Source organism: Eschrichtius robustus, chromosome 13, assembly GCF_028021215.1.
Source record: "Eschrichtius robustus isolate mEscRob2 chromosome 13, mEscRob2.pri, whole genome shotgun sequence".
Taxonomy (NCBI): domain Eukaryota; kingdom Metazoa; phylum Chordata; class Mammalia; order Artiodactyla; family Eschrichtiidae; genus Eschrichtius; species Eschrichtius robustus.
Window position 1 is genome coordinate 10,624,344 of NC_090836.1, and position 15,488 is coordinate 10,639,831.

At 43.5% G+C, this 15,488-nt stretch overlaps 1 protein-coding gene across 1 annotated transcript; it reads left to right on the top strand.

The window, feature by feature from the left end:
* The first annotated feature begins 3,256 nt into the window (after positions 1–3,256).
* APOLD1 (apolipoprotein L domain containing 1) lies at positions 3,257–6,969 on the top strand. Its single transcript, XM_068561653.1, has one exon. The coding sequence runs from the start codon at positions 3,257–3,259 to the stop codon at positions 3,995–3,997; it is 741 nt and encodes a 246-aa protein (XP_068417754.1). The 3' UTR covers positions 3,998–6,969.
* The last annotated feature ends 8,519 nt before the right edge of the window (positions 6,970–15,488 follow it).

Below are 15,488 nucleotides of genomic sequence, written 5' to 3' on the forward strand. Positions count from 1 at the left end.
TGGCTGTGCTGGGTCTTCGTTCCCGCGCGAGGGCCTTCTCCAGTTGTGGCAAGCGGGGGCCACTCCTCATCGCGGTGCGCGGGCCTCTCACTTTCGCGGCCTCTCCTGTTGCGGAGCACAGGCTCCAGACGCGCAGGCTTAGCAATTGTGGCTCACGGGCCCAGTTGCTCCACGGCATGTGGGATCCTCCCAGACCAGGGCTCGAACCCGTGTCCCCTGCACCGGCAGGCAGACTCTCAACCACTGCGCCACCAGGGAAGCACCAGTAGCAGGTTTTTATAAGCAGTAAAACCGCAACAAGCCCAAACTGTCAAATGACTGAATTCTTTTTGCTTCATAAAAACACAAACCTGAAGAATATGGGTTTATAACACAGAGAAAAACAAATTCCAGGATGTGGGCTGAGGTCAGTACACGCGCTGTCCATTCTCCCGTACCTTCTCCTCTTCTTCCTAGTTCTGTACTATGATTACTGATACTCTGGAGGTGATGACCCTCTCTGTGTCCCAGCAACATTTGCCATCCATGAAATAAAGATTTATTTGTGCTCATCTAAACCCAAAACACACAAGAAAATGTCCAGGGCAGTTAGAGGAGCATATGGGAACTGAGAATCAGGGTTACATTGTCTCACTTCCTGCCTACCCTACTCCCCATTCACCCTACCTTACATTCCCTTTGGAGTGATTATGTCTATGGAGTCAGAGGAAGACATTTTCCTACTTCTTACCTCAAAAGTGCAGAAAGACACTGCAGGCATCTGACTCAGGGTTATGTTTATCCTTTGAGGAGCTGTGACCAGAATATTTGGACTTGGATCAAATTCAGAAAAGTCAAGTTCAAAAGGACCATGATTGTGAGTAGCAGCAAATGGCATGGTGTTGATCAATACAATGTCTAGTTATAATGGTGGCGGATTTAATTGTGTTCCAGAAAGATATGGCTGTTAAGGCTTTCCAGATGAACCAGAGAGCTGAGACAATAATTATTTAAGTTTAAATCCACTTTGGCCTTCCTTATTTGAAGGTAAGAGTGTTAGAAGAAGGATGCTATATCTGGGCCCTGTGGTAGGAAGCTTCCAGGCTGAACTGCCACCACCTATGTGATTGCCCCAGAAAGCATCCACAGATGCTATACACGTTTTCCTCTCCCGAATGATCCAGAAAATTGCCCTTCAGCCCGTGCTTCATTACGTGGGGTAGAAGGCATTCATATAACTATTGCCTGGGCTACAATTGCTGCTTCAGATGAAAACCCAGGAAGCCGAATCCCTGCTGCTGTTGAAAGTGTATAATTAGCTCCTTGTGCAGCCTGACCCCACTGATTCTTCTGACGCATTTGGCTTGAGGTGTGCCCTTTCTGGGACCTCCAATATCTACTCCACAGCTGGAGATGCCCCAAACTGCACGCAGCACTTCCTGTGGGCGTGGTTTTGCATCCTGAGGGCTGCGCGGCGCAGAGTGAATCACGTGTTTCAAACGCTCACAGATTCACGGTGCTTCTTTTAAAATACAGGAGTGGGTTGTGAGTGGCTCTGTTAGACATAAGAGAATCCCCTCCTTCCTTTTTCTTTTTAAAAAGTGATTTTGTAATGGAGGCCTCTCAGGAAACACTATAATTGGTCAGCCTGGGGTGCGTTAGATGTCCTACCAGATAACGTCATTAGCTATTCTCAGGAGAGGAAAGGCAGGGTACGCCCCCTGGGACAATGACAACACTTGTTTCAAGTTGGGGAAGAGCCTGTGGTTCTCTTCCTGCGTGTGGGGGAAAGCGGACACACAATGTTCATTTCCTAAATACGGGATGTGCTGCGAGGCTGGTGTGTCATTTTCCACCATGTCACATCCTTCTGGATGAAGGCAGCAGGGGCCAGGACAGGAAATGGCAAATTCTCAGAATGAGACAAGGCTTTCCCAGGGCAGTCATTGGCTCTCTGGAACTATAAGGCATGCTCATCCAGAAACAGCCTCAGATTTTTCTTTCCCGGAGAGAGCCCGAAGTGAATGGTAAGTGGGGAGGCCAGAGGGATGCTGTCTGAAAAAGAGCCATTGGACTTGTAATACTGGGGTTATAACCTTGGTCGATTATATATCTTGAGTAACTTTGTCTCATTTTGCTCAGAGGTGTCTTCATCTGTAAATTTGTCAGTGGTGGGTGGAATTATGGAGGCATGCAAATAAAGCTAAGACTTAGGAGTCAGGAGACCAAGATTCTAGACTGGGCTCTGAAGAATCAGCTGCATCTAGAATGTGTCTGTGTTTCGATTTCCTCATCTTCCAGTTGAGAATAATGATTTCTGCCCTGATATCTCACAGTAGTGAAATCTTCCATTTCTGTGGCTTCTGTGCCTCTTCCGAGAAGTTCCTGATAATAAGGAGTACAGTGGATATGAAGGGAGGGATTTTTGGCAACTAGGAAGGATGTACTTTTACCCAGGATGTACAGTTCTCTCTGTCAGTCATCTTCGATTGGCTTCATTTCAACTTGGTACAGGTAGCCCTCAGTGACTTGTTAAAAAAATTTTTGGCCACTTTAAAAATCGTTCCTCACTTTTAAAGGAAGCTTTCATAATAAAGGGACATAGTGGTGTGAATTTAATGTAATTTATTTTTAATTAAGCACGCATCAAAGAATGAAATTTCTGAAGACCCGATGAGCTCTAATTAGAAGAAGTGGCGCAAACCACATCTTAGGCTTGATTCTAAGATAAGAGCCAGGGGAAAAAAACAAGCAGAAGAGTTGCTTCAGGCGAGCATCTAACTTACAAAGATTAGCTTCCTTACATTTGATAGACAGAATGATTTTTGAGTTTTTGGTGGCTTGTGTTTTTCACTCATCAGAGAGGAAAAAAAAAACCCAACCCTTTTGCAATAAGAGTATTGCAAAACTTTTAGGATCCCAGTCTTCATGTAAGGAAAGGGCCTTGTAAAGGGGTACTACATACGGCTTGCAAAGTGTCACCTTTCAGAGAAGAGGCTTCAATATTGCAGTAGACTTCTAATACCACCACTCCCTTATTTAACAGATAAGAAAATCCATCCTTGGCGTACCCTGGGAGAAAAAGCGGACAAGAGCATTATTCCTATTGGCTTACTCGGATTTAAGGTCCTGAGAACTGGAGGACTTGTCCCAGATTATAGAACGGGTCTTTGAGAACTTGACACATGACTCACTGGAAAATGACCCGTTTCCCCTTGGGTGGAAGCAGCTGTTGTGCTTGACTCCGGGCTAATCGCGTGTCGTGTCCCCGCAGGGCATGGAGGGGCCGGAGGCCCGGGAGCTGCAGGGCGCCGATGCGCTGCGCCGCTTCCAGGGCCTGTTGCTGGACCGCCGCGGCATGCTGCACGGGCAGCTGCTGCGCCTGCGCGAGGTGGCCCGGCGCCTCGAGCGCCTCCGCCGGCGTTCCCTGGCGGCCAACGTGGCGGGCAGCTCGCTGAGCGCGGCGGGCGCGGTCGCAGCCATCGTGGGACTCTCGCTCAGCCCCGTCACCCTGGGGGTCTCTCTGCTGGCGTCGGCCGTGGGGCTGGGGGTGGCCACCGCCGGAGGGGCCGTCACCATCACGTCCGACCTCTCCCTGATCTTCTGCAACTCCCGGGAGCTGCGGCGGGTGCAGGAGATCGCGGCCACCTGCCAGGACCAGATGCGCGAGATCCTGAGCTGCCTCGACTTCTTCCTTCGCGGGCAGGGCCGCGGGGACCGCCAGCTGCTGCAGAGCGGGAGGAACGCCTCCATCGCGCTGTACAACTCGGTCTACTTCATCGTCTTCTTTGGCTCCCGCGGTTTCCTCATCCCCAGGCGGGCCGAGGGTGCCACCAGGATTAGCCAGGCCGTGCTGAAGGCCAAGATCCAGAAACTGGCCGAGAGCCTGGAGTCCTGCACCGGGGCTCTGGACGAGCTCAGCGAGCAACTGGAGTCCAGAGTCCAGCTCTACACGAAGAGCAGCCGTAGCCACGACCTCAAGATCTCTGCTAACCAGTCCGCTGGGATATTTTTCTGAGAATATCTTTTCCCCCTAATGACCGAGGCTAGAAACCATCCCCATGGGATGTTCCAGATTTGTAGCTCCCTCAGGAAAACACCAAGTTGGGTTAGGAGCTGAATGCAAAGGATGAGAAAAACTGTTCTTCAAGTGAGGGATGGGGATGTGTCCTCCCAACCCTTTTCCCATCACTGTGACATCCTGCCTGGGGCTGAGGGCTAGGGACTTTTTACCTGCCTGATCCTGGTGGGATATGTGACGTGAAAACTATTTTTCCTTTATCATCACCGTTCAGTCTTCACACCGCTGGGCACTCCTGATTTAAAGGTGTTGCAGCGTCCCTGCCCCAGCCCCGGTGGGTGGTTTGAGCCGAGGCTGGAGAGGGTTGCAGACATCGCCACCCTTTGGGTCTTCTCCAAGCCCCACTAGGCTTTGAAGTCCTCAAAATACCTGTAAGAGGAGACACTAGCTTTAAAACCTCTCTGCCAGAGTTTCTGAGTACAAAGAAACCCAGAATCCAGAGCAAATCAGACCCTCTCGGAACTGTGTAGGAGGATTCAGAACCCAAGAGAGGCACCTCCCACTAACATGCATCCCCTCCCCTCTCAGCGTGCCCACTCATAGATCCAGCCTGGGGATGGAGTGGACCTTCCTGGGTATCTTCATATCCAGACCTCCAAGGTACTCTGAGAGGCGAAACCAACCAAACGTTCACCTAAGTCCCGCCCCCTTGCAGAAGAAACTGAGGCCAAGGAAGAGGAAATGACTAACAGCTTCATTTACTGACATCATAGCGTAGAGAAGGGAGAAATGGCTTTTGAGTTAGCCCTGGGTTTACTGTCTGAGACTTGGCTTACTGGTCTGTAAAATGGATGCTAAAACCTCACCCTGTTGGGAGGTATTAAGTGAGATAAAGTGCCAAGCACAGTGTCTGGGTCACAAAGTGTGGCCCCTGGGCTGGCAGCATCACCTGGGGACTTGTTAGAAAGGCAAGTTCTTGGCCTCAGCTCTAGACTTAAGGAGTCAGAAATTCTGGAGGTGGGGCGCAGCAACCTGTGTTTAAACTAGCTCTTGGGATGATTTGATGCCTGATAAGGTTTGAAAACCGCTGCAAGGGATGTTGGTTTCTGATCCTCTGATGAGCTTTCACGAAGTCTATAGTCTCTCTGGGCTCCGTGGTCTTCAGAGTCATTCACAAAAGGTCAAGGACAGTGTCCCAGAAGTAAAAGAAAGAAGGTGCGTGGGGACGGCTGTGTCAATGCTTCCTGGGGCAATTTGCGACTGGGTGAACTAAGGGATGTAACAGAAACAGCCCTTTAGAGGGCAGTGTTGCCCACTCGTTGTAAAAACTGGTACAGAAAGGAATGTGAATTTAATGGAAATTGACCTTTATTACCTTCTCTGAAAACCTCCAGACCATTTTTTAATTATTTATTTTAAGTTTCTTATTTAATTACTGTTTATTATTAACATTTAATTTTATTTAACCACAACATTAGAAAATAATAGGAATAGCAAGTTTCTGAACGGGAGACTACTGGGGTTCTTTTCGGGAGATGAAGTTGAGTTTGCCTTTCTAAGGTGGGCCATGAGCTGAAAATAGCATTGCTTTCCTTGAATAAGTCTCTCTCCTTCAGAGGGGAATTTTCCCCCCCCAGTGTTTTAAATGATCCTTTTAAGTAAATGTGGGAAGTTCTGAATAGAGAGACCAGGAGCTGAATTTAAGCTTATAAATGGAGGCTTGACTTGTCAATATAGAGATGATGCAAGCTTATCTATCCTGAAGGTACAAGACTTTGCCAGCAGATAACACTTGACCTGAAAAGCCTTCCCTATTTAGTTCAGGGGGAAAGAAACCAATTAGAGGCATATGAAGGAAGCACTTGGAAGCCTGATGTCCTGTGAAGTTGGGTTTTATGGGCGTTAGACAAATTAGCTTGTGTTATGACGGTGATGTGTTATAGTTTCACTTTGGGAGCTGTAAGAAATCTGTAAGCTGTCTCTTAGAAAATACTTCCAATTTCTTCAGTTTCCATTCCTACAAATGTATTGTTGAAAAGTCTTTGGGACCACACGCACAAAAACACTTGGCTGTATTATTTAATTATCTAATATGCTTTAAATTTACCCAGTTGACCCCCATGCTTCCCAATGATGGCAGGGTGTCTGAGGAAGTGTAATTTCAGTGCTGGGGAGAGGGGTTGATGTTTCTATATTTTTGTTTTTCCTATAAATGGCAATGGATCTGTATCCTGGTTTATTTTGAAGTTGGTACCAGTTGTTTTTTTTAAACTGGTGTCATTTCCTAGATTGCCTTGCACAGATGCATTTTAGATGACCAGAATGTACTTCACAGGTTTGTGTTATGTTATAAAGGTACACTCACTGCCTAACCTCATCTTTTATTAATGCTTAAGTTTGAATTATATTCTTCCAGTGCTTGAGCTGTTCCCTAGAAATAAACTGGGCACTTTTGGAAGCCCCAGCCTCAGCAGCAGCAGCAACCATTTCATATTATTAGGGTATTTTGCATGTATCAAAGTCTTAAACTTTTGAAGTTATAATTTCAGTGACCCACTGTACATCTAAGGCAGGGTGTCTACTTTGGAACAATACTTTGCACGTTATAGGAGCTCAGTAAATGCATTTGAATAATTTAATGAACTGCTTAACCATATTAAGAGGAATTTGTTGATAATGAAAGAGCATCTATCCTCTTATGTGTCTGTTATAAAGTTGGAAACCTCTACCAGGATTTAAGTGAAGTTCAGTTAAATGGATCCTAGAGACAAGCATTTTCTTTATTTCTTTTGTGGGAATGTGAATAAGGCTTTTCCGTAAGGTCTTTGTTCTATAAAACAGATTGAAATGGTATGTTGTAAAGGGAAGAAGATAAAGGGGTATTTAGATTACAAGCGTACTTCAGAAAAATATCCGAGTTCGAAAAATAAATATGTTCATATTGAAGGTTTAAGTGCTTCTGCTGGTTTCTGGGGTTTACAATCATTTGGATTGTTTTCTTTCACAATAAAGGAGATTCATTTGGTTCTGCATTTCAAGGATTCAATAAAACTACATTCTACTCTATTAAAAAGATAATCCTTAGCAGACATTTCTGATTCTAATCACTTTGATGCATTTGTCCTCAGGCACCTGTCATTTCCAATGTGGTAAATGTCAAAGTCAAAAGTATTTACTGGGGGAAAAAAGAGAGAGAAGAGTGGTGTAGAAGGCACTCTAGATCAGATATGTCAAACAATTTGTCAACTTGATATATTTCTCACTCAAAGCCTTGGCGTGAAAAGAAAGTAGAAGGAATGGAGATGTTGAGAGAAAGACATTGTGCAGAGATAAATGGGGATGCCATTAAATGCAGCAAATTTTGAATTCCACATTTTTTCCCATTGTAGCAAAATCAGTCCTTCCCTTTATTGAAATAAATTGCCCAGTCCTCAAATATCTTCTTCTTCTTCTTTTTTTTGGCCGTGCTATGCTGGCTTGTGAGATCTTATTTCCCCGACCAGGGATCAAACCTGGGCCCGGCAGTGAAAGCACTGAGTCCTAACCCCTGGACCGCCAGGAAATTCCCAACTTCTTTTTTTTTTTTTTTTTTAATATTTTCTGATTCGTTAAAATTAAAAAAAAATTTTATTAAAGTATTGATTTACTCAAACTTCTCGATCTTCTTGGAATTAATTACCTAACCTCATGTTTGCCTGTGTATAAATTAGTAACTTTGAAAAAGGGCAGAGGTTTAATTATTTTTACTTAGAATATTCAGCATCAAACTGTATAGATCAATTTTTAAAGAGTTATCAACTCATGTATAGGAATTCTCTTATTATCTAGAAATCAGACTTCCAGCAGTTTCAAACCTTTGAACATAATTACAACCTGAGAAGTAATTGAAAAGAATCCCAGAATCAGCCAAATTAGGCTTCACAAAACCCAAACACTAGAGAGAGGCAGAGAGGGAAGGCAAGGGGCAGCGTCTATATTAGGAAGGCAGAACTTCCCCAGGAGTCTCCAAGGGACTTAACCTGGCAAGTCACTGATCTTAACCGTGCAAAGCAGGCTGGGACATGTAGTACTTTTAGCTGAGAACTAGCTGTTCCCAAAATACCTAGGATTCTGTTTGTAAGGACAAAAAGGAGGATGGACATTGGGTCGAGGGGCCAGCAGTCCAAACAAAGAGCCTACAGTGGTTGCTGCAGTGATTTGAGAACTTCTGCTGAAGGTAATCTGGAGGTAATCTCGTTACCTGAGTGCCAGCCTGAGTCCGCATCTTGGAAACATCCCTGGATGTTGCACTGTTAATGACTGTGCAACCGAAAAAAGAAAAAAAAAAAAAAAAGGCCGTGCTGGCAGGCTCCTGGCTGTTTGCAAAGGCCAGCCACAAGCTGGGATCCTATCTTTGCTAAAGCATATGGTATTCCTGTCATAAGAAGTAACCTTTTAGTTAATTGCAATAAATCTCTCCTTGTTGAGTTGGCAGGAGGTTGGAAAATTGTTACTTTTTGCTCCTGGCAAACTCATAAGAGGAAAGTAAACCCTGCTGTGGTCTGGGCTAGGACAAAGAGTGAGCCCTAAGATCTGGAAATAATCCCTTAGCAACCAGAGAGTTGTTAGAAGAGGGGAAATTGTGCTGTTGAAGCGAGACCCCTAAGGGGCAGGAATGAACCTTAGGGACCCTCGGCATCCCCCAGTTCTGACTGGCATTAGCACTGGGTTGTGGAGAGAAGCCCCTCCAACGTGGTCTTGCCTGCAGAGAATGATGTTTAATCCCATTCTGTATTTCCAGTGTAACCCCCGGGATGGGAGTGCAGGCAGGTCTGCAACCTGATTTGCCCCAGAACTTTAGCAATGAGTCATGGCCAAGGTCTCTGACTCTCAAGAGCACAGGGAAGCCACAGCGGGACTTGTTCCAGCATTTGTGCGCATCTGGTTGCTAAATTAATAAAACAGTTGTAATTGGGAGAAGCTTTTTGTGTAAAGGGAGTTGGGGAAGGGCAGTGATATGTAAAATCTTTCTTTTAGGCTCCAAGTTTCTTGTGCCAGTTTCCCTGGTTGACATGGGGACATTTATTAAAACTGATCTTGTTATTAAAACTGCACTGAACTTATTTACAAAACAGAAACAGACTTACAGATATCAAAAACAAACTTATGGTTACCAAAGGGGAAACGTGGGTGGTGAGGGAGGGATGAATCAGGAGATTGGCATGAACACACACACACTATATATAAGACAGATAACCAACGAGGACCTACTGTGTAGCACAGGGAACTCTACTCAATATTCTGGGATAACCTATATGAGAAAAGAATCTAAAAAAGAATGAATATATGTATATGTAAAACTGAATCACTATGCTGTACACTTGAAACTAACACAACATTGTAAATCAACTATCCTCCAATAAATTAAAATTAAAAAAACCACACTGTCAAAATTTCATTACAGAACAATACTTTTCTAAATGCTTAGATAAAATGACATTTAGATAATAAAGTTAGAAAATAAATGTGGATATTTAAAGATGATAATGATAGTTAACATTTATGGAAAACTTACTAGGTATTGTTCTAAGTACAATTTGACATGTGTTATCACGCTTACAAACATCTTATGAGGTAGACACTATAATTACCGCATATCATTAGATAAAGAAAGTAAAGAACTGAAAGGTTGTACAGCTAGCAAGAGCTGCCCCAGGATTTGAATCCTGGTAGCCTGACTCCAGAGTTATGCCTTTAGTTCTTCTGAGACCAAGTATATTCCTAATATAAAATAATGGCCCACAAGAGTGACAACATTAATAACAAGGCTGACAGATTCATTCATCCAGAAAACACTTATTGAGTACTCACCTTGCATCACCTACTGTCATTTGTGAGCAATGAAGACAGGGTTCTAGAGCTTATGGCCCCAACAATCTAGTCATTCAGGTAGGCTATACTCTGATGCCAGTAGGTTAATCAATAAGAAATTAGAATGCAGTTTTGCAAATGGCTAGTATGTGCAAACAGCAATATAGGTGCAATTTGAAAATGATGAAACTTCAGTTTGGATTGTAAAAACTTGTGCATAGGTATTTTGTAATGCTGCCCCAGACGTCCCAAACGTGGCAATATTCTTGTGAACAAAACACGTGAAATGGAAGGATGTGATTAATAAGAGAGTTTTGCTAACTGTTGATGTGTTGGGACGAAGGTATGGAAAAAGCCCACACAGACATGAATAAAGGAATTACTGGTTCAACAGGCCTTTCCAGATCTTGCATAAAAACCTCTGAAAATGAAACTTCTTGGGGTCATTGCATCGAAACTACCACTGAACCTGCTTGTCAGTTTTCTTCCTGTTAGGGGTGTGTATTCAATTTCAGTATGGTAGCTATGAACTAAATCTGCTGGACACTTGTGGGTGAGTAGACAGGTGTGAATAGGAATAAGACTCTAATAATCATAAAATTATACAAAATAATAATGCTTTGTCTCTGGATGATTTGTTTTTAACATTGCTCCCTGAGCTTTTGCATGGCGAACACTATTAATTGTTGGACTTTCATTCTTTTTTATTTTTTACCATCAACAAGTTATTACTTTTCAAGACCTCAAGGAAAGCATTTCTGTTGATTTCTCTGTTACTCAAAGGACCTTTCTTTGATGTTTGAGCACCTCTGGCAATTCACAGTCTACCATCATCTAATTATTACTGGAAGGAATTCCCTGGCAGTCTCGTGGTTAGGACCCCGTGCTTCCACTGCCAGGGGCCTGGGTTCGATCCCTGGTCAGGGAACTAAGATCCTATAAGCTGTGTGGCTGGCCAGAAAAAAAAAAAATCACTGGAGCAGGATTGGGCATGAAGTCTTGGAAAATCTGAAGCAGATATGTTAAGATTGATGTAGCTATATGAAAAAAAAATTACTAACCTTTTAAACTACAATTTAATTTATGTTTAAGACTTTCTTCCCCTAAGTAGAATTTTAGAGTATATTGAATATTTTAGGTGACATTGTAAAAAGGTGAAATAGTATAAAAAATGATTTTATCTTTCATTTGTTTCACATTTACTTATATATTATGAAAGGATTCAGTCTTCTCTAAAATTGTGTACCCCAAAAGAGTAACAAACAAAGACATTAGCAGACAATATAAAAAAAGAAAAACATGTGCAGATGGTCAATAAATAGGACTTCCATTGTTTCTAACTTTTCTGCAGTTTTGACATTGTTGACTACCCAGTTCTTAGAAGACTCTTCTGCCTTGAATTCTGTGACACCTTTCTTATTTTTCTCTCTGTCTAGCTTCTTTGATTGTTTTCTTTCTCTTCTATTCCTGAACTTCGTACCAGCCTGCTACTCTCCCACTTCCATCATGTAGCCTGGGTCCTTCACATCCAGTGTTTCACTAGTCCTAGGTTGGATGTTGTTATGAATGAAAGCAGTGCTAAAGGATTCTCTTGTGTCAGTTTGAATTTGTTGGGTATTAGATGAGATAAAAACACATCATTGGAAGACAAGGAAGACAAGGCCAAGTTGAGACTCAAAGCTATCCACAGAAGAGACACCCTTTGGGGTGTGTAACTACACAGGACACATTAATTTGGCTTAAGCTAACTGAACATTTTAAGGGCATATTACTTACATTTCCATCTCCCTTTGCCACACTAGGGAAAACACAGTGACAATACACTATGGTGGTAAGACTGTGGGATCTCAAGCCAGTCTGCTTGGGTGCAAGTCTTTGTTTCTACAGTAACCATTACCTTCTGAACATGACCTTGTTTCCCTATCCTCCCACGTAATTGCCCCTCCTCCAGTGTTTTCTAGCTTTGTAAAGGTTCCACCAAGTCTCTACTTGCTCAAGCCAGAAACCTAGAAATCACGGACACATCCCTGACCTTCATCCTCCGTGTTAAATCAGTCATGAGAATTTATCTAACCTCTACACACCCTTGAACTTTGTCCAGTTCTCCCCAACCCCACTGCCCCTATCTGGTCCAAAATGCCATCGTCGGACTTCCACTGGTGGCGCAGTGGTTAAGAATCTGCCTGCCAAGGCAGGCTCACTCTAGAGCCTGCGAGCCACAACTACTGAGCCCTCGTGCCGCAACTACTGAAGCCCGCGTGCCTAGAGCCTGTGCTCCGCAACAAGAGAAGCCACCGCAATGAGAAGCCCGTGCACCACAACGAACAATAGTCCCCGCTCACTGCAACTAAAGAAAGCCCACTTGCAGCAACAATGACCCAAAGTAGCCAAAAATAAATAAAATTAATTAATTTTTAAAAATGTCATCATCTTTTGCTTAAACAACTGCTAACTGATCTTCCTGCATCCCTCTCCCTGACCCAATCCGTTCTTCACTGCAGCCGAGTGTCCTTTTCAAATGCATCTCTGATGAAATCTCTTCAAAAGTTTCCCATTGACCTTGGAATCAAGTCGCAAATCCCCAGGTCATTTACATGACCTATAAGGTCCTAAATATTCAGGTCCCTAACTGTATGTCCAGCTTCATCATAAATCACCATTTTATAATCTTTAAAAGCTTCCTTTGATTTTTCCCACTGCAAGGCTTAACTGGGAATGTTCTTTCTGTCTGTAAATCGCACCCTGCTCCCTACACAGCCAGTAAGGGTGCTCATCTTCCAGGTCTCAGTTTAAAAGTCCCTTCCACGGGGAAAATGTCCCCGATGTGCAGAGAAAGGCCAGGTCATCCCATCATACATTGCTCTAGCATCTTGCTTTTTTCCTTTTTACCATGCATCTCACTTGTGATTACTTTTTTGTGTCCCACTTGGTTGTGAGGATTTATTTATTTATTGTTATTTAAGACATAGGCTGCCCCCCCCCGCAACTGGAGCATGAATTCCATGCTTACTTCTGGTTCTTAATGTGTGGTCCGTGGCCTGCCATAGTGTTGGAGAATGTTTGTTGAATAAAAAAAGAAACATACAGATTTTCTGTATTTTAAAAAACTTTCCAAACTAAAGACAAAAAAAAAAAAAAAAAAAAGGAAAGAAATCAACAAGTAACCAGAGCTAGTTATCTTTTTTTCCCTAGTCACAAATTGGTTCGATAATGAAGTATTTTGTACAGCATCTCTCTTTTTCTAGATTCCTTGGAGAATGTCCTCGTCTCTCTCTGCCCTCATTATTACATCATCTACATCATTTCTCCCCTTGGACATACCTACTCATAACAGATTAGAATTCATAAATTATGGGGAATTCCCTGGCGGTCCAGTGGTTAGGACTCTGCGTTTCCAGGGCAGGGGGCACAGGTTCGATCCCTGGTCGGGGAACTAAGAGGCTGTGCGGGGCAGCCAGAGGAAAAAAAAAAGAATTCATAAGTTAAAGATAATTTTTTGATGGATTAAATTTTGCACTGCTTCCTTCATGATGAGTATAGAGCACTTTGTTAGAGGGAGCTCTCTCCAAAACAGACTACAGGGTATGCAGCTTCTGGGAGGATCTTGAGCAGAAACTGATTAAGAATTGATTCTTGTCTGAATCAGTTCCGCAGAACTGTTGCCTGTGATTTTGGGCTCATGTTACTTTTGGTCCAGGAGCCACCTCTGTCCTCACATGCTCTCACCCCACAGCAGCCTGTGTCACTGGCTTGTTGAAGGCTTCCCTGTGGTCCCCACGCCCTTCCCTCAACCACTAGGGGCGGGAGCCACAGTGCCTGGGAGACCACCATACTTTCAGAGGCCCACATTAAGGTTTAATTTCTTTTAAAAAATCAAAAGAAAAAGATAAACTTTTAAGTCCAAGAAAATATTTTAATATATATTAATATATTTATGTTAAGGCAGTCATAAACTATAATTTTTACTAGATATTTTTGTGTGTTTGGAGGAAGGGGCACATGAAGGCCTGTGAAAACCTTTCGGAGGGAGAGGGATAAACCAAGACTTTGGGATTAACAGATACACACTACTATATATAAAATAGATAAACAAGGACCTACTGTATAGCACAGGGAACTATATTCAGTATCTTGTAATAACCTATAATGGAAAAGAATCTGAAAAGGAATATGATATGTATAAATAAATCACTTTGTTGTACACCTGAAACTAAAACAACATTGTAAATCAACTGTACTTCAATAAATAAATTGAAATTAAAAAAAAAACCTTTCAGAGGGAGATGGGGGTCAGTCACTTTGACCTCTCCTTCTGGGGCCAGTGTATTGTTTCAGGCCTGCTTTGCCCCTTATTTTGAGTGTTTATTTGGATTTCCTCTTTAACCTTTCTCATTGTTCTGCAAGTACAGGATATGACATGGTTCAGTTACTAGAATGGACCTCTATTATTTCCACGACCAGAACGTAAATATCCAAACTACTCCAGACTTGGTAGGAATAGTCAAAAGCAGACAATCCTCTCCACTGGAATCCGCCTGTGCTTAGCCTGCTGGTCTGACGTGAATCCTGTCACCGAGGTGGGCACTGGCACCAGAGGAAGTTTGAAAAAGAACCCATGTCTGATTGTCCAAGAACACACAGAAGAACTTTTTCCTGGCTAAAATGAGCAGAGTTTGCTATTATAATAGCAGCTTGGTGGTTTAAATCAGTTTCCCTTTAGAGCAACCCCAGAGCCCCAGAAATCTTAGGCGTAATCTTTTTTTCGTTCCTGTAACACATTTTACCAAAACTTGGGTAACTTTAGACCCGGTATTATACACAGTTTTATAGTCCTCCCAATTGTTTCCAGCTGGGTCCCCTTTTCCAGGCCTCTTCGCTCTGCTTCCCTGAATTTTACGATTGAGTCTTTCACCTTTTCCCAGCACTTTTAATTCCCATTCCACTCTCCTACATCAAATCAGAGCGTGAGTCTAAGGGAAGCAAAGTAAGTCCTTCTCTCTTTGTTTTTACAGAAAAATCTGTGTGGCAGAGGAATTCCGAGTGTGACTGTGCAGGGAAAGTTGCTTGCTGTCGTGTAAAGCGATCTTTCCGTCAGTAAAAGCACTGGTCTGGGTCTCAAGAGGCCTGGGTTCTAGTCTTGTCTCTTGTTACCTTGCCATGTGACATGTCTTTTTACCTTCTGGGACTCGAGTTTCTCATTTGTCAAACAAGGAGCACAGATTCCCCAGCAGGTCTACAAAGCAGAGGACAGTGTTAAAAAAAGAAACAACAGGGACTTCCTTGGTGGCACAGTGGTTAAGAATCCGCCTGCCAATGCAGGGGACATGGGTTCGAGCCCTCGCCTGGGAAGATCCCACATGCCGTGGAGCAACGAAGCCTGCGAGCCACAGTTACTGAGCCCGTGAGCCACAACTACAGGAGCCCGTGTGCCTAGAGTCCGTGCTCTGCAACAAAAGAAGCCACCGCAATGAGAAGCCCGCACACTGCAACGAAGAGTAGCCCCCGCTCACCGCAACTAGTGAAAGCCCGCGTGCAGCAACAAAGACCCAACGCAGCCATAAATAAATTAAAAAAAAAACACAAACAACAGGCCCAAGATGGATTCACTTATGCTAAGGCCACATCACCAAACCCAGAC

Coding starts and splice junctions, on each gene's coding strand:
- APOLD1 (XM_068561653.1), top strand. CDS start 3,257: ATGGAGGGGCCGGAGGCCCGGGAGCTGCAGGGCGCCGATGCGCTGCGC.